Below are 14,561 nucleotides of genomic sequence, written 5' to 3' on the forward strand. Positions count from 1 at the left end.
GGGATTTTGATACTGTTTTATACTCTTCGCCCACGGGGCCTTTTCTACACCCCGGCCGGGCCCGGCAGCCCCGCCCGGGGGACCCGCGGGGCCGGGAGCGGCGGGCGGGGGGGATCTGGTGGGGGGGATCCGTAGGGATCTCCGGTAGGGTCTCCGGTTGCCCGGGGGTAACGGCCGCTGCCGCCCCTCCGCGGCTGTAGTACCTGTTGTTCCGCTCCGCCTTTCCCACGCTCCCCGCAACTCCGAGAAATAAAGGCTCTATTTTTCCAGCCTCGGCTCCGCGGAGTCTCTTCCCGCGGCCACCCCGCCCTGTCCAGGTTCCCCCCGCCCCCGAGTCCCCCAAGGGGCCGGTGGCTCCGGGACGCCCCCGACCACAACTCCCAGCAGTCCCTGCGGGTATGCAATGACGTCACACAACTCACTGGGGCGGGGCGCCCCAAGGGGCGGGATGAGGGTGGGACGGGGCAGGTGATTGGCAGCCGCGCCTGCCTGTGGCCGGCGAGCGGGGGGCGGAAGAGGTGGTCGCGTCCGGAAGCGGAACGGGTGAAGGCGGAAGTGAGGGCCGGGGCCTCCGAGACGCACCGGCGGGAGCGGCGCTGCGGGCGGTGAGTGGGGCTCTGGCCGCTCCTTTCGTCCTGCGGTGGCCGGGCCGTCCCCGAGGGCGTGGGCCCGTTCCCCGGGCTCTCGCCCGGCTAGGGCGGCGGCCGGGCCCCGCCGCTTCGGGGGCCCGGTGGCGGGAGTGGAGCCGGGGCTCGGTGGCGCCGCTGTGCCGGGCGGGGCGGCTCTGGGGCTGGACCGGACGGGCGCCGCCGCCGGCGGGGCGGGGGCTCTGGTCGACCGGGTACCTTCGCCTCTCGCCGTGCACTGGCCTAGCGGGGCCTTGCGTGTGTTGCGAGGCGGGGGAGCGGCGCTGCCGCGGGGCACAGTCAGCTCCGGCCTGGTGGTACCGGTGTGTGGTGAGCGGTAACCGGAGAGGAACCACGCTGGGTGGGGGGAGCGGCACGGCCGAGGACGGTGACCGGCTCAGGGCAGACGTCCCGGCGGCACTGTGGGTTCTCGGGTCAGGCTCCTCCGGGCTGGCTGTGAGCAGGAGCGGCTCGCGGGACAGCGGGAACGAGCACCTGCCGCCGGTACCGTGTGTTTGTCCGGCAGCTGTGCCCCAGCTCCGGCCTCTCACTGCCGAGACTGACTAGGCGTTGAATGGGACTGGGGAAAGCGTGGTACCAGAACAGAAGGGGTTTTCATGGTGGGATGATATTTTATGGTAGTTGCCCAGCCTCTGAGGTGGGAATAGAAACTCCAGGAGCTGGGAAGCCAAGCTGGGTTTCTGGGAACTGCTGAAATGAGGGAGGTGACTTGATTTGCTGTAAATGGGCTCCAGCCTGTCTTGGGTCACTAATGGTGCCAAGCACAGCTTTGTGCCTCTTGAGGGCCCTTGTGAAGGGGCTTGTCTGTAAGGGAGCCTCGGGCAAGGCCATCCTTGGATCTTTGTCACAGCAGGAGATGCTGGTGTGTGAGCTGGGAGTTCGACTGATGTGGAATCCTGGTGGGATTGCACCAGGAGTGCAGGTGTGAGTGTGAGCAACAGGTTTGCCCTGCTGAATGCTGGGAAAACTGCTTGGACCTTGTTCCTGGTGATGCTCAAGGTGCTGGCAGAGCTCCTGGGACTGGGCAGAAGCTGTGAGTGGTGTTGGGACCTGCAAGGAGCCCAGCCCAGCTCTGACCCTGGCCCAGCTGACCTTTCGTTGCTGCCCTCGTATGTGCCTGTTGGAGCTCTGACCTTGGCTGTTTTCAATCCTGTAATGAAGTTGGAGAGGAGAATATGTCAAGGGACTATTTTAAGTCTGGTGTGGAACAACTTGCATCTACTATTCTTAGCTTTTTGTGTGGAGGGTCAGCACACTTGAGCTGCCCTGTTTACAGCCTGACGTTGGGCCTGTGCTCTGCTGGGGCTCCTGAGCCAGCTCTGAGCCCCGGTTGGGTCCAAAAAAGCAAACTCAGTCCAGTTATCTTGACATACCATGCAGTCTGAGTGAGCTTCCTGTCGCTCAATGTCCCTTACTGCCTTGACTCTGAAAGTCTTTTACATTTTTTTTCAGCTCACCTGGATAGTGAGGTGAAAGAACTATGTCTGAAAAGGGCTAAGAATTCAGGATAGTACCCGTAGGCAGCTACAGGACAGCACTGATCTTGATGCATTCTTGGAGTGAGGTGAGCAGGTAAAGTACAAGCCTGGCTGGACATGGGAGGTCAAGGACAGGAATGTTTGGAGTCATACCTGGGTATCAATGTTGAAATCACATCAGACCCCTGAGTCACAATCATTTGCTGGAACAGTCAATACCTTCACACCAAAAATCTGCTTCTGTGGTGACCTTTTCTCCTAAGATGCTCTGGCTGATTTAGCTGACACTTGGTTGCAGGTTGTGCAGGCAGTGTGAAGTCCCTGTAGGCTCTGTAAGTAGGTGCTGGTGGCTCTTCAGGTGATGGAACAACCCAGGCAAGGTGAGATGGACTCCTGGAGAGCATTTGAGTTACTGGAGAGCAGGAGGGAAATGCTGGCTTGGCATGTGGATACGAATATAGTAAGATAAAGCGTTTATCTGGTTTTGCATTAGTAGAGTACACTTTACTTTCCTGTGAAACCAATGATGTGTTGGGCAATGTGTAAAGGAACTGTCTGGTGATGTGTGTGTATGCTTGGCCAAACCTAATTGTTGTGCTGAGAGGTGGGATTCTCTCCATCACAGCAAAACTCTTTTGCATCTCAACAGGGATCAGCTTGAGGGTTGCTCTAGGCCCTACCAGTCATCAGCTCTGGATCCAAACTTCTTCAGCTGCTGCACAGTTAGTGGATGGTGGTCATGGCATCTCCCTGAAGAGGGAGGGGGAAAGAATGCCAACTGCTTTCAGACACAGGAAATGAAATGGGAACGCTTCTAATGAAGTGGGTGTAGCCCAGAGTATTCCTGTCAGCAGACTTAAAAGAGGATAGAATGTAGAAATGTTGGAGTCAGCTGTTTTCTTCCCTTGGGGTATGAAGTTTGCAGCCTCTTATGCAAGTCTGAGAAGTTGTCAGAATAACATTGAAAACACTCCAGACACTGGCCAGAAACAGGGAACTTTTCTGTATGTGACAGTATTGGGGAGGTATAAAATTCATCTGAGGTCTGGGGAGAATGCTGTCCTCCCCTGGAGCACGGGAATGAGCTGCTGGAGCAACTCGGCATAAACAGATAAGAAAACACTGGTTTTCATGTTTGCTTTGGTTTGGTAGCACTCCAAATAAGGAGCTGCTTGAGGCAGGAGATCTTTGTGCAGTCTGGGAAAGATATTCTGAAGGTCACAGATTCTTTGCAGTGCAGGTGGCAGTTTGCTGCTTTGCATTGCTGATGTTGCTTTCTTGCTGGCTGAGTAGTGGGATGTGCTGCTGAGTGTCTGGCCAAAGTGGAGCTGTGTCTGTTGAGGGCATCTGAGCAGGAGTCTGCGTGAGGAATAGGACAACAAACAACCTTGGCTGAGGAATTTAAACCTCGATACTTCTGTTCCGTTTGAGTCAGTGCAGGCTGCATCTGTGAGTTGATCCTCTAGCCTTGCCATGCTAAGGATTACTGAAAGTGGGTGAGGGCACCAGGTGGGAGCTACTGTAGGACAGGGAGCTAATGGGAGATGAAGGTGATGTAAAACTCTTCCACAGAAGTCTGAGCAGGAGGGATTGTCACAGCAGGATGGTGGCCTTGAAATCTCTGAGGATAGAGTTGTTTTGGAAAAGCTGCTTTGGAAAACAGCTGGGCGCTGGGGCTGCTCCAGAGGCCCTGGATGTGCAAATGTCAGGAAACAGATGTGTGTATCAACAGCAAGAGAAGGAGGTGGTACTAGTTCAGGTCTGTAGCCGAATGAGTAGTTCAGCTTTGGAATGGAAATCCTACTTACCTCTGAATTAACATGAGTATGTCCAAGTTTTTGTGAGTCTTGGGCATGCACTGCACAGAGAAGTTGTCTCCCTATCACAGCCACAGGAGTGCTGCTGAAACAGGTGTCTGAGCTGATTGGGTCTGTGAATCTGCATTTAAGGGCTGTAGTGCAGCTCCTGCCAGCTGAAGTGGAGACTGGCCCAGTTCAGAGCAGTTACTAAACTCCAGACTGCATCCTTGCTGATCAGGGCACTGGGGGCTTATTCTTTGGGGAGGGAAAAGGCAGGAAGGTAGAGTATTGTCTCTGGAAAGGTAGAGTATCAAACTCATAAGACTTGATAGGACTGAGGTCTGTCGGTTGATTGTTTCCTGGTTCATCTCCTCTGTAACAGCTGGGTTTGTTCCTCCTTTCTCTGCAGCCTGGACCCTCCTGCAGTCAGGCTCAGGAAATTTGTTCTTATTAATCATATTGATGAGTTGGAATGTTAGGTTGATGTTCTGCGCTGTGCTAGCCTGGGCTAGTATGGTTCATGTGTGGTTCTGGTGGCACCCACACTTTGTGCTGGTCCTGTTCATGGAAGTTGCTCCTGACTCCATGAAGCTGACCTGTCCTGAAGCTGACTCTGCAGCCCTGAGTCAACTGCCCATGCAGTGTGAGGTGAAGCAAAACCACTGGGTAACTTCAGGTCTTCCTTTGCCAAGGAATTCATGTAATGTTGTCAGCTATTTAATGAGATAAATACTTCACTGGGGCTTTTGTCTTGAGTATTTTGGTTCTAAGCCAACAAATCCCCAGTGAAGCAACTCCTTGCATAGCTGAGAGCAGCAGCAGTCCTTTGGGTAACCAGAGTCTTCAGGACTGGGTTTCTAAATATCCTCAGCTTTTAGAGTAGTCCTTGCTACTGGGTGAACACAGGGCAAAAATATCAGATTCTCTAAGTTCTGACACCTCAAATGAGCAGCTTCCCTGTTGCGGGGTCCCCTGCAGGGGTTAACATGGGAATCTGACAGTAATTCCCCTGTGAAGATGTGTGTTCTTGACCTGGGTAAGTTTATTTGAAATGGGCTCTGGAGAATGGTCTTGCACTTGGGCAGGCAGGGAGTGCAACAGCCATGGCATGTGGTTTCTCTTTTAGATTCTCATTTAGATTTCTCATTTCTCACTCAGATTCTTCAATTTAATATTCCTGGCTGTGTACAGCCCCCTCCAGCAAACCTTGGCAGACAGGAGGGGTTGGAGTGGCACAAACTGTAGAAGTGATAGACCTGGAGCTCTCACTTGTGGATCAGCATCAGGAATTGACTTAGATGTCAAAGTAAACAAGAAACTATGTTAAGAGTTCACAATTTAAAAAATCTGTGCTTTTGCTGTGAGATGCAGAGCTCCTGTGTGTGCTTCAGTGAGCAGGAGGTGGGTAGGGCAGGTAAACAAACCAGCACAAGCCTTTTCATGGGTCTTGTGATCTCCCATGTGCTGGGTTTCTCTAGTTAAAAGAAACTAGTAGGAAAATTAATGCTTGTTAATCTTAATTACATGAGTAGGCCACCATGCCCTTTCTTTTCATGGCCTTGATGGCTTGAATTAGCATGGCAGGCTGGGACAAGCTGGGCTTTCAGCTGCTTTCTCCTATCTGTGTGGTATCACCATGGTTATTTTGGTCTGCCTGACCTCTGGCTCAAGTGTCAGTGCTGGGGTTCTTGTGGGGAGCAGGGAGGGGTGAATGCCCAGTTCTCTGCTGGAAGAGGTGGGAGAATGAGCAGATCCCCAAGCATCAGAAATGGCTTCATCCAGCAGGAAGCAGTCCCTGTTCCTCAGGTCAGTGTTCACTGGTGGGTGTAGGCTGATCTAGCACGGGTTCAGGCTGTGTAGTTCATCTGCCTGTTCCCTCTGCAGAGCTGAGTTCTGTCTGACTGTAATCCTCAAATATGTTGGCATTGGGGAAGTGCCTGTCCTGCCATGGAGCATGCTTGCTGTCTGCAGCATTGATGGACACTTCCTTCAGTTATTTTCTTTCTCCTGTGACCATCACTGGTCATCCAGGTCTTGGGTATGTCCTTAGCCCAAGGCCATCAGTGACCACTTAGGGTCTCTAGATTCCACTCAAACATCTGAAAGATATGGCAACTTCTCATGTGAACGTGAAGCCATATAATCTTGTATCCATGCCTCAGACTATCCTTAGATGATGATCTGGTTCTCCATAACTGGAGCAGTCAGGGCTCTGGCTGCTGCCCTGCCTGCACTGACTAGTGGCTGTCCACAGTGAGCTCAACATAGAGGTGCTCACCTAATTCCATTGGAGTTCATGTAGCACAACCAGATGGCAAAATGCATCAAGATCTGTGAAATATAGGTCAGGCTAAGACTGGAGGATGTCAACAAGCTCATTTCCTTGTTTTGCTCTGGGATTCACTGCTATCAGATATCAGGCTGTAACTCAGACACACTGATTCACACAGTGTTTGTGCAGAATGTTGGTCTGGAGCAGCAGTGGAGCTGATAGACTGCCCAGGGAGTTATAAATACAAGGTTAAACCAAAGCTGTTCCCTTGCAAGCTCTGTTTACAAGGGAAACTCTAAAAGGTGGAAGACTCTTGAGGCTGGTAGAGATGCAGAGCTGCTGCTGAGCCTCTTGAATGTGCAGTGACCAAGCTGCTCCTGGCCAGAGCAATGAATGTTGCTCCCTCACTGTCCAGCAAAGCCAGTTATTGGTTTGTTTCATATCAAACTTTCTCATCCTGTCAAACAGTGTTTGCCCTTCCTCAGAAGAGGAAGGGGAGTCCAGACCGTGCTACGTGCAAGGACCCAGCTCTGAATTACAGTATCTGGTGCTTAACCCAAGACTGGACTCAGAGCATAGGCTTCACAGCTCTGGCTCCTCAAATGTCCCACAGCACTCAGAAGGTTTACTCCTTGGTTTCTGTCCTAGCTGCCAGCTCCAGTGAGTGGTACTGGCTTAATAGCTGGTGTCTTACTGCCTCCTGCTCAGAGCAATTTGAGGTGAGATGTCTCTAGGTCAGTGTATGCTCAAGTGCTTTGTGTTGTGTAAGCTGCTGAGGTTCTCCAGTTGCTGGCACTTGCAGGCTCCAGAGCAGCTCTGAAATGGCTGTTGGTTCCCTATCAAAGTTATCAAATGTTGGATTGTTTAAATTTGAGGCATAGTTAAGGTAATCTCAGGCAGTCACAGCTGGACAGGCCTTGCCCTGGAAAACAGTTGTTTGAAACTCTTCTCTGTTCTGAGGATTGAGCCTTGTTCATAGGACACTTTGCTCCAGTTTGACCTGTTTTAAACTTCTTATTCATGAATATCTAATATTGGCTGGGAAAATGCAGGATGTACACAGAGTTTCTTTGGGGATGCTCTCACGACAAGGAGAAATTGGCTTTTGGGGCATTTTTATTTCAACACCCTGTGTTAGGAGAGTAGAAGGGAAAGTGGTGATCCAGAGCAGATACAATCAACTGTAGCATTTATCATCCACAGGGAAGTGGGAGTTGTGAAGGGTACAGGAAGTGTGCCTAAATTTGTAACTGTGTACTTGGAAAGCAGTCCTGTTCTCTGCTGGCAGCAGAGCTTAGTGCTTAGGGAGGCCCTGGGATTCACTTGTGGGTAACTCTGGATGCAAATCAGCTTGTCCTGCTGTTCCTGCTGTGGTTCTGTGCTTCTGCACCACTCGGGAGGTTGGTGCTGGGGAGTGGTTGGCAGTGCTGATCCCATGTGAGGAACATGGCCAGTAGCCTGATGACCTGGAATGCTGTGGGATAAGGGTGCTGAGGCAGTGGGATGGGTGTGGGAAGCATTAGGTGCTGCCTCTGTTTGGATCAGGTTGGGTGGTGATTCCTGGTGTGCAGCAGGAATGGAAGGGGGATCTGCTCTCAGCTTCTGAGGGGACACTCTGTGCCCTGAGAGCAGCTGCTGTCAGGTGCCTTTCTGAGATGGGCACCTCCTCAGCTGTCCCCCCTGTGCCAGATCACCTGCCTGGCTCCAGGGCCATCCAGAATGTTGTGGTGTAAGTGCCTCAGGATGAAAAGAAAGCTCTAGAAATTCCTTTTGTCCAAATGCCTCACGACTTGCAGAGCTGCCTTCTGCCACTGTGGCACTGGGATGGCTCTGTATAGCATTGGTATTCTGAAGTTGCTTCCTTGCGAACTCGGGAAAGGAGGAGGGAGCTAAAGGTCAAACTCAGTTACCTCTGTGAACTGAATAATTGCTGTTTGAATAGACAAAGCTCTAGTAACACCCATTGTGTGCTGGGTTCTCCTTACCTGCCTCACCATGGCAAGGTGTGTGCAACATCCATACAGGGTGGAAGTGCTAGAGGGGCCACTGATGAAGAGGAGAGCTTGTTATTACCATTACCTCTTTTCCAGGGAGGCTCTGCAGACTGAGATCCTGCTGCAGGGGCAGCTGCCTGGTGGTAACTGCTCTGTGGTGCTCACAGCTGATAACTTTACACTGTGGAAGGGACCACCACCAGTCTGTGCTGATGGTGGCTGCTGATCAAACCACCCTATAGAACTGGTACAGCTGGTCCCTGAGCATGTCACTAACTCTGACCTCCTCTTCCAGTTGCAACCTGCCTATAGGTGGATCCCAGTACAGAACCTGCAGCATCCTTAACTCTTGGCACTCCTGCACTTAAACCACAATGGCAGGTCGAGGTGGAGCTGCCCGACCGAATGGACCAGCTGCTGGGAACAAAATTTGCCAGTTTAAACTTGTTCTCTTGGGCGAGTCTGCGGTGGGGAAGTCCAGCCTGGTCCTGCGCTTTGTGAAGGGGCAGTTCCACGAGTACCAGGAGAGCACAATTGGAGGTGAGTGCCAGCTCCAGATGCCTGTGGCTGGGAGGTGCTGACCTTGCTGGGGCAGTCTGTGGTGTCAGAAGCAAGACTGGCTATTTTGGTCTGGTCTGGGATTTTTGCTATAAATAGAGGCAAACAGTTAATGCTTTAACTCTTGGTTCACAATTTGTTTATTAGCGTAGTGATCAGCACAGCAGAGAATAATGCTATGGCAACCCTGCACTTTGCCTCTGAGGCTTTGTTTCAAGTGCCTCAGCTCCAGCTTCTAGTTGTAACTGAGGCCTTCAGCTTGGTTTATAGCCCTTAATTATCTTTTCAGCCCATGACCTGGGATTTTGGGGCTGTTTCTAGCCTGATACTATTAACTATTTTCACAGTGCTTTCAGGTCTAGTGGTTTATTAGCTTGAAATTGTTAGCACAGTGTCACCAATCTGCCAAAGGCTAGCTGGCACATGGGTGTCTGAGCAGCAGTACTGGGGGGTGTCCTGAGAACAGGTTTGAGTTGTCCCTCTGTGACCTGTGCAGGGAGTAAGCACAGCTGAAAATGTGGCTTACTGGCAAGCAGGGCCTAATGCTCCTCTGTGAAGGGCTGTGCTGTGCCTCAGTCTGTATCTGACGCCTGTGCCTTTGTGCTGGATGTAACACATGGTGTTAGACTCACTGGGACAAGAAAACAACCAGTTACTAAACTGGGGAGTGTGGTGTAAGTGGGCTGAGTTTGGTGCTGTTATTGGTTCTCCCCAGGTCAGATCATGGTGGTGCCACAGCTGGACTGTGGTATCCCTGTCAGAGGCTGTTTGGGGGGGTCTGGCACTGTGGATGGTCCAGGGGCTGGCTGCTGCCTGGGCCCTCTGAACCACCTCCCTGTCACTGTGTGATGGTTCTTGGTTTCTGTGAGCAGGGACTGTGGCACAGCAGAGCTGAAGCTGCCACAGAGAGTGGCACTGGGGTCTCCAGGGCTCAGCCTGCTCCCATGTGGCAGCAGAGCTGCTCTGAGCTCCTGTGCTGGCTCTGGGCCTTGTCTTGCTGGAGCTGAGGCAAGCCCCCTTCTCTTGCAGCTGCCTTCCTAACACAGACAGTGTGTCTGGATGACACGACAGTGAAGTTTGAGATCTGGGACACGGCGGGGCAGGAGCGATACCACAGCCTGGCCCCCATGTACTACCGGGGGGCTCAGGCAGCCATTGTGGTCTACGACATCACGAACACAGTGAGTGTGGGCAAGGCTGGGGGGCTGCCAGGAGGCTTCCAGTGCCTTGGGAGCATGTCTGGGTCAGAGCCCTGCAGGTATCTGGCTGTGTTCTGCCAAGTTCTTAAAAACTGCTCACGGCCTCTTCCTCAGCTCTGGCCAAGGCTGTGAGCTGATAAAGGATCCTGCTGCCAAGTGCTGCAGAGGCAGAATGCTTCTCACAGGAAAACCTTGTTCTAATCATATCTGCCCTGTGGATTCCTACATGGCTGCCCTTCCTGACTGCTGCCTCCTGTTTGCTTCCAGGACACATTTGTACGAGCCAAGAACTGGGTGAAAGAGTTGCAGAGGCAGGCTAGCCCCAATATTGTAATTGCACTAGCAGGAAACAAGGCAGACCTTGCTAACAAGAGAGCTGTGGACTTCCAGGTGAGTGGGAATCCAGGGAAGTTGTTACCCAAGTAGGTCAGAAAAGCATCTTTTTGCTTAAGTGAGGGAGATGGCAGCTATGTAAAATATGCTTTGAGGGAGAATGAAAGTGAGGTTTTGTGCTGAGGACTGCAGGATGCCATTGTGCCCTGCCCTTCCCTTGCTTTTGTCATAGCACATGTGGCCCTGGCTGGTGAAAGTTCTGGTGAATGGGGAGGAGGAGGGCCCACAGAACACAGGCTTCTGTCCTCAGCCTCCTTTGCTGCCTTATTCATGTGGGGATGTCTGCAGGGTGTGAAACAGCATCTTCTGGGTATGAGACACATGAGGAATCATTCCTAGCTTGTTCTCTGCTCTTCGTAACTCTTAACTCATCTGAGGCAAGTGCTCAGGAGAGGTTCTTACCCAGCCCTCGCACAGGATTGCTTGTGGTGCCTTTGCAATGGGTGACAAACTCCCAGCTGACCCAGGTCCCATGTGCTGTGTGTGCATGTGGTTCAGTCAGGCTGCCCCAGCTCAGCTGTGGGACTCTGGCTGTGCAGGGCTGCTGGTGAAGCATATCCCTGGGTCATCCAGGCCACCCCAGGTGAGGGCAGGGACAGGGAAGGGAACTTCTGGCCCAAGGTGGGACATACTGTTTTTCCATCAGTTAGTCCGTTGACAAGGGAAGTACGTGAAGTCTGCTTGGGCCTCCTGGAAGGCTGCCTTTAGCACTCTGATGTGATTTTTTTTTTTTGTAGGATGCACAAACATATGCAGATGACAACAGCTTGCTGTTCATGGAGACGTCAGCGAAGACAGCAATGAATGTGAATGAAATCTTCATGGCAATAGGTACAGCCTATGTGTAGGGCTGGGGTAGCTCTGAGCACCAGCGCTGCAGCCCACGAGGGTCCTGTGTCAGCCAGGGCTGGTGGCTCCTACTGGGGCAGTTGTTCAGTTTGCCACATCAGTGTGATTGGTCATTCCTGGAGTGTCTGGAGCCTTGGCCTTGCAAAGCTGGTTCCCTGTCTCTGTGTCTGGGGTGGTGATGGAGATGGGAGTATGTCTGATGCCAGCCACAGCCGAGGGTGGGTTGGTTTGGCATGCAGTGCAAACTGCATGTTTATCCTGTCCCAAACTCTGTTGTTGCTGAGGGCTGAGGCTGGAGCAGGCTGAACCCATCCTGGGGTGTGCAATGGAAGGAGGTTGGCCTCTCTGGAGGACCCTGCTAACATCCTGTTTCTTTCTAGCCAAGAAACTGCCAAAAAATGAACCCCAGAGTGCTCCTGGTGGCCCAGGCAGGAATCGGGTGGTGGACCTTCAGGAGAGCAGCCAGCCGAGCAGAAGCCAGTGCTGCAGCAACTGAGCAGCTGCTCTGGCCCACGAGCCCTTGGAGGACGTGACTGGAACCCACGCTAACGATCGCACTTACCGTAGGGCGGCTGCTGCCGGCACCGCTGTGATTCTCCATCCCTTTCTGATCATAGGCTGGAGGGAGTTCTTCCACCTGCACCTTTCTGTACAAATACTAATTCAATTCTAAGTCTTAAGTCACTTTTTTAATATATGAACTTCTGCTCTTCCCTCTTCCTGGTGGTGGTGGATGCAGGACCTGGTGTCTGCCCAGCCAGCGTGGCCGTCCCGCAGGTGAGGCCAGCAGCACCCAGGTCCCACAGCACTGTAGTTCACTATGGGAAACAAAGGGATATTGGGACACGTGTTGAAAGTTCCCTGTCTGTACGAGCTGAGGCTGATCCCATACGATGTGCCCAGAACAACCACTAAACTGTAGCATTAGAGACAAACTCCGGCTCTTGGGCCACTTATTGACCAAATCAGTGATGAGTATTTGGGGTGGGGCAGAGGGAAGCAAAACTGGTTTCTTCTGTATTTTGTATTGTATGTTTCTCCATGTAACCAATCAGTATCTTGTCAATATAGTACATCCAACGAGCTGCCTGTTGTCTTTCTTTGTGTTGGATTCCAGCATGCCAACTCTTCTTTTCTCTTGGTTCTGTCGTAATGCACTAATCCTGTTGCAACTTTTGCAAAAAAATCTTGTATAGAAATTTGTCTTTTTCTTGATGGTTGTGATGCCACTAATATTGTTAACCCTGCTCTGGTGGGAATACACAAGGTTTACTGATGTACAGAAGTGGGGTGGGAGAAACCTTGGGTAGCCTGGGTGGGAATGACATGTATTGCAAAAGCCTGTAATTCCACAAAGAATGAAGGGAGGTATTAAATGGCTTCTGTTGCCAGACTCTAACTGATGTTGGCTGCTGCCTAGTGCCTAATGCAGTGTCTTATGCATCCTGGTATTTAAGAGGAACTGTTGACTTAGTCTTCATCACAAACTTCAGTTTTGTGTGATTAAAACAAAATTTTTATAAACCTATCATAAAAACAATGTTCATGTTTCTTAATGCAGCAGGGACTGGACCCGAGCACAGCAGTTCTGGTGCAGGCTGAGCTGTGCTGGGCTGCTCCTGGTATGTCCCACACCTTAGTAGGGAAATGGGGCCCTTCCTATCTGAGGAGGGAGAAATGGGGCTCCTGAGCTTGGGCTGTGCAGCTGCTCCTGCACAGCTGCTCTCTTCACAATGATGCTGCTGGGTTTCACTTGCATGCTCAAGGAAGCTTGAGGGAAATTGTGGGAATTGTTCCTTGCTTGTTCGTTCTGGGGAAACTCTACAAGGTGAGTTGGGAAGAGGTGGGGGAACAGTGTGTGGAGGAGCTCTGCTCAGCAGTGGGACAGGCTTGGGCTGGTGCTCCAGAATTCATGAACACAATGCCTCTGTCCCTGGAGCATGATGGCCTTGGAAGATGCTGCTCTCCTGTCACTGCTGCATGGACTGTGAAACCCCAACACCCTGGGACCTGGAGTCAATATGGAAGAAGGAGCAGCCCCTTGCAGTTCCATCCCTGCCATGTGTGCTGCTAGCAGCACCATTTGTGCTCGGGAGAGGCTAAGGATGGAGATGTTCTGCATTTGGAACCCACTGCCCCCCTCAGCTGAAGGGCTGCAAGAGGCTCAGTTGCAGGAGAGCTGTGAATAGAGTTGTGTGAACAGCCGTGGCTTGTGTGCCCTTCATCTGCTATCCAAGGTCTCAGTGCCTCTTCCTCATGCTGGATTTCCTTAAAATCCTGGAAGCAGGAAGGGTCTGGAATGCTTTGGTGCTGGAGTGCCTGGGATAATCCTTGAGCCTGGGCTGCCTGTAGGGTGTGGGCTTCAGTGGTCCCTACTATACCTCATTTATGTGGTGTTTGTGCCTGGACTGCTTAGCTGCTGGATCTCTCATCCAGTGCTCACAGTGAGGGGTGGACTGATGCTGGTGGTTTCCCCAAGCATCAAGATGGACCAGTTTGGAGAAGAGTTTCCTTGATCCCACTCAGAATAATTCAGTGGGCACTGTGCACTGCTGTTGCCATCTGCTGGCTCCTCTCTCTGGGTGCCTGGTTTCTTCCTAGACTTGCTGCTTGCCAGAGCAGGTGCTCAGTATTGAGGCTGGGGCCCTGCTGCTGTTCCTGGTGTGTCTGGGCAGCAGGCTGTCTGATCTCAGGGCAGCTTCCACACAAACAGGCGTTCCTGCCTGCATACCTGCTGTGTGCCCACACACCTGCTGCCTGCCTGGGCCTGAGCCTGGGTGTTTGTGGTGGTTACGCACCGCACCTGGGGTTGGGCTTTTCCCTCCCTGCTGCTGGGAGCTCAGGGTGAACTCCAGCAGCCTCTTGCCAAGCTGGGAGGGGCAAGGTGTGGGTATAAACAGCCTCACACCACCCCCAGCCAGGCAGTCCGATGTGGTTCCCTCCCTCTTCTGTGGGGATGGGTTTTGGCCGAGGCTGTGGAGCTGGAGATGATGCTGACAGCAGTGTGAAGAAGGGTCTAGGGCAGCCCTGCTGCTCCTCTACAGGTAAGTGGGACTGCCCTTCCTGCCTGCCCCCCTCCCTTACCAGCGCAGTGCTCCCAGATCCCCTCCCTCACAGAATCCTCTGGGGCTGCTCTCTGGCCCCATTTTGTACTGTCCTGAGAAGCAAGAGAGGTTCTTCTCTGGCACCCAGAGTAGGGTGCAGCCTCCCCGTCAATCAACACCCAGAGAACACAAGAAGATTCAATGCAAAAGAATTTTTATTGGATACAAAAACTTTCCAGTTTAGTGAAAAAAATGACATCATTGCCGATGAAGCTTGTCTGGGCTTAAACCAGGGACTTGCTCCTGTCTGCTCCGGTCCTGCCGTGGC

At 52.4% G+C, this 14,561-nt stretch overlaps 1 protein-coding gene across 1 annotated transcript; it reads left to right on the forward strand.

Annotated features, from left to right (window-relative positions):
- The first annotated feature begins 535 nt into the window (after nucleotides 1-535).
- RAB5C (RAB5C, member RAS oncogene family) lies at nucleotides 536-12,272 on the forward strand. Its single transcript, XM_062508079.1, has 6 exons — nucleotides 536-605; nucleotides 8,486-8,730; nucleotides 9,778-9,929; nucleotides 10,215-10,337; nucleotides 11,078-11,171; nucleotides 11,570-12,272. The coding sequence occupies exons 2-6, from the start codon at nucleotides 8,565-8,567 to the stop codon at nucleotides 11,683-11,685; spliced, it is 651 nt and encodes a 216-aa protein (XP_062364063.1). The 5' UTR covers nucleotides 536-605; nucleotides 8,486-8,564; the 3' UTR covers nucleotides 11,686-12,272.
- The last annotated feature ends 2,289 nt before the right edge of the window (nucleotides 12,273-14,561 follow it).

Source organism: Cinclus cinclus, chromosome 24, assembly GCF_963662255.1.
Source record: "Cinclus cinclus chromosome 24, bCinCin1.1, whole genome shotgun sequence".
Taxonomy (NCBI): Eukaryota; Metazoa; Chordata; class Aves; order Passeriformes; family Cinclidae; genus Cinclus; species Cinclus cinclus.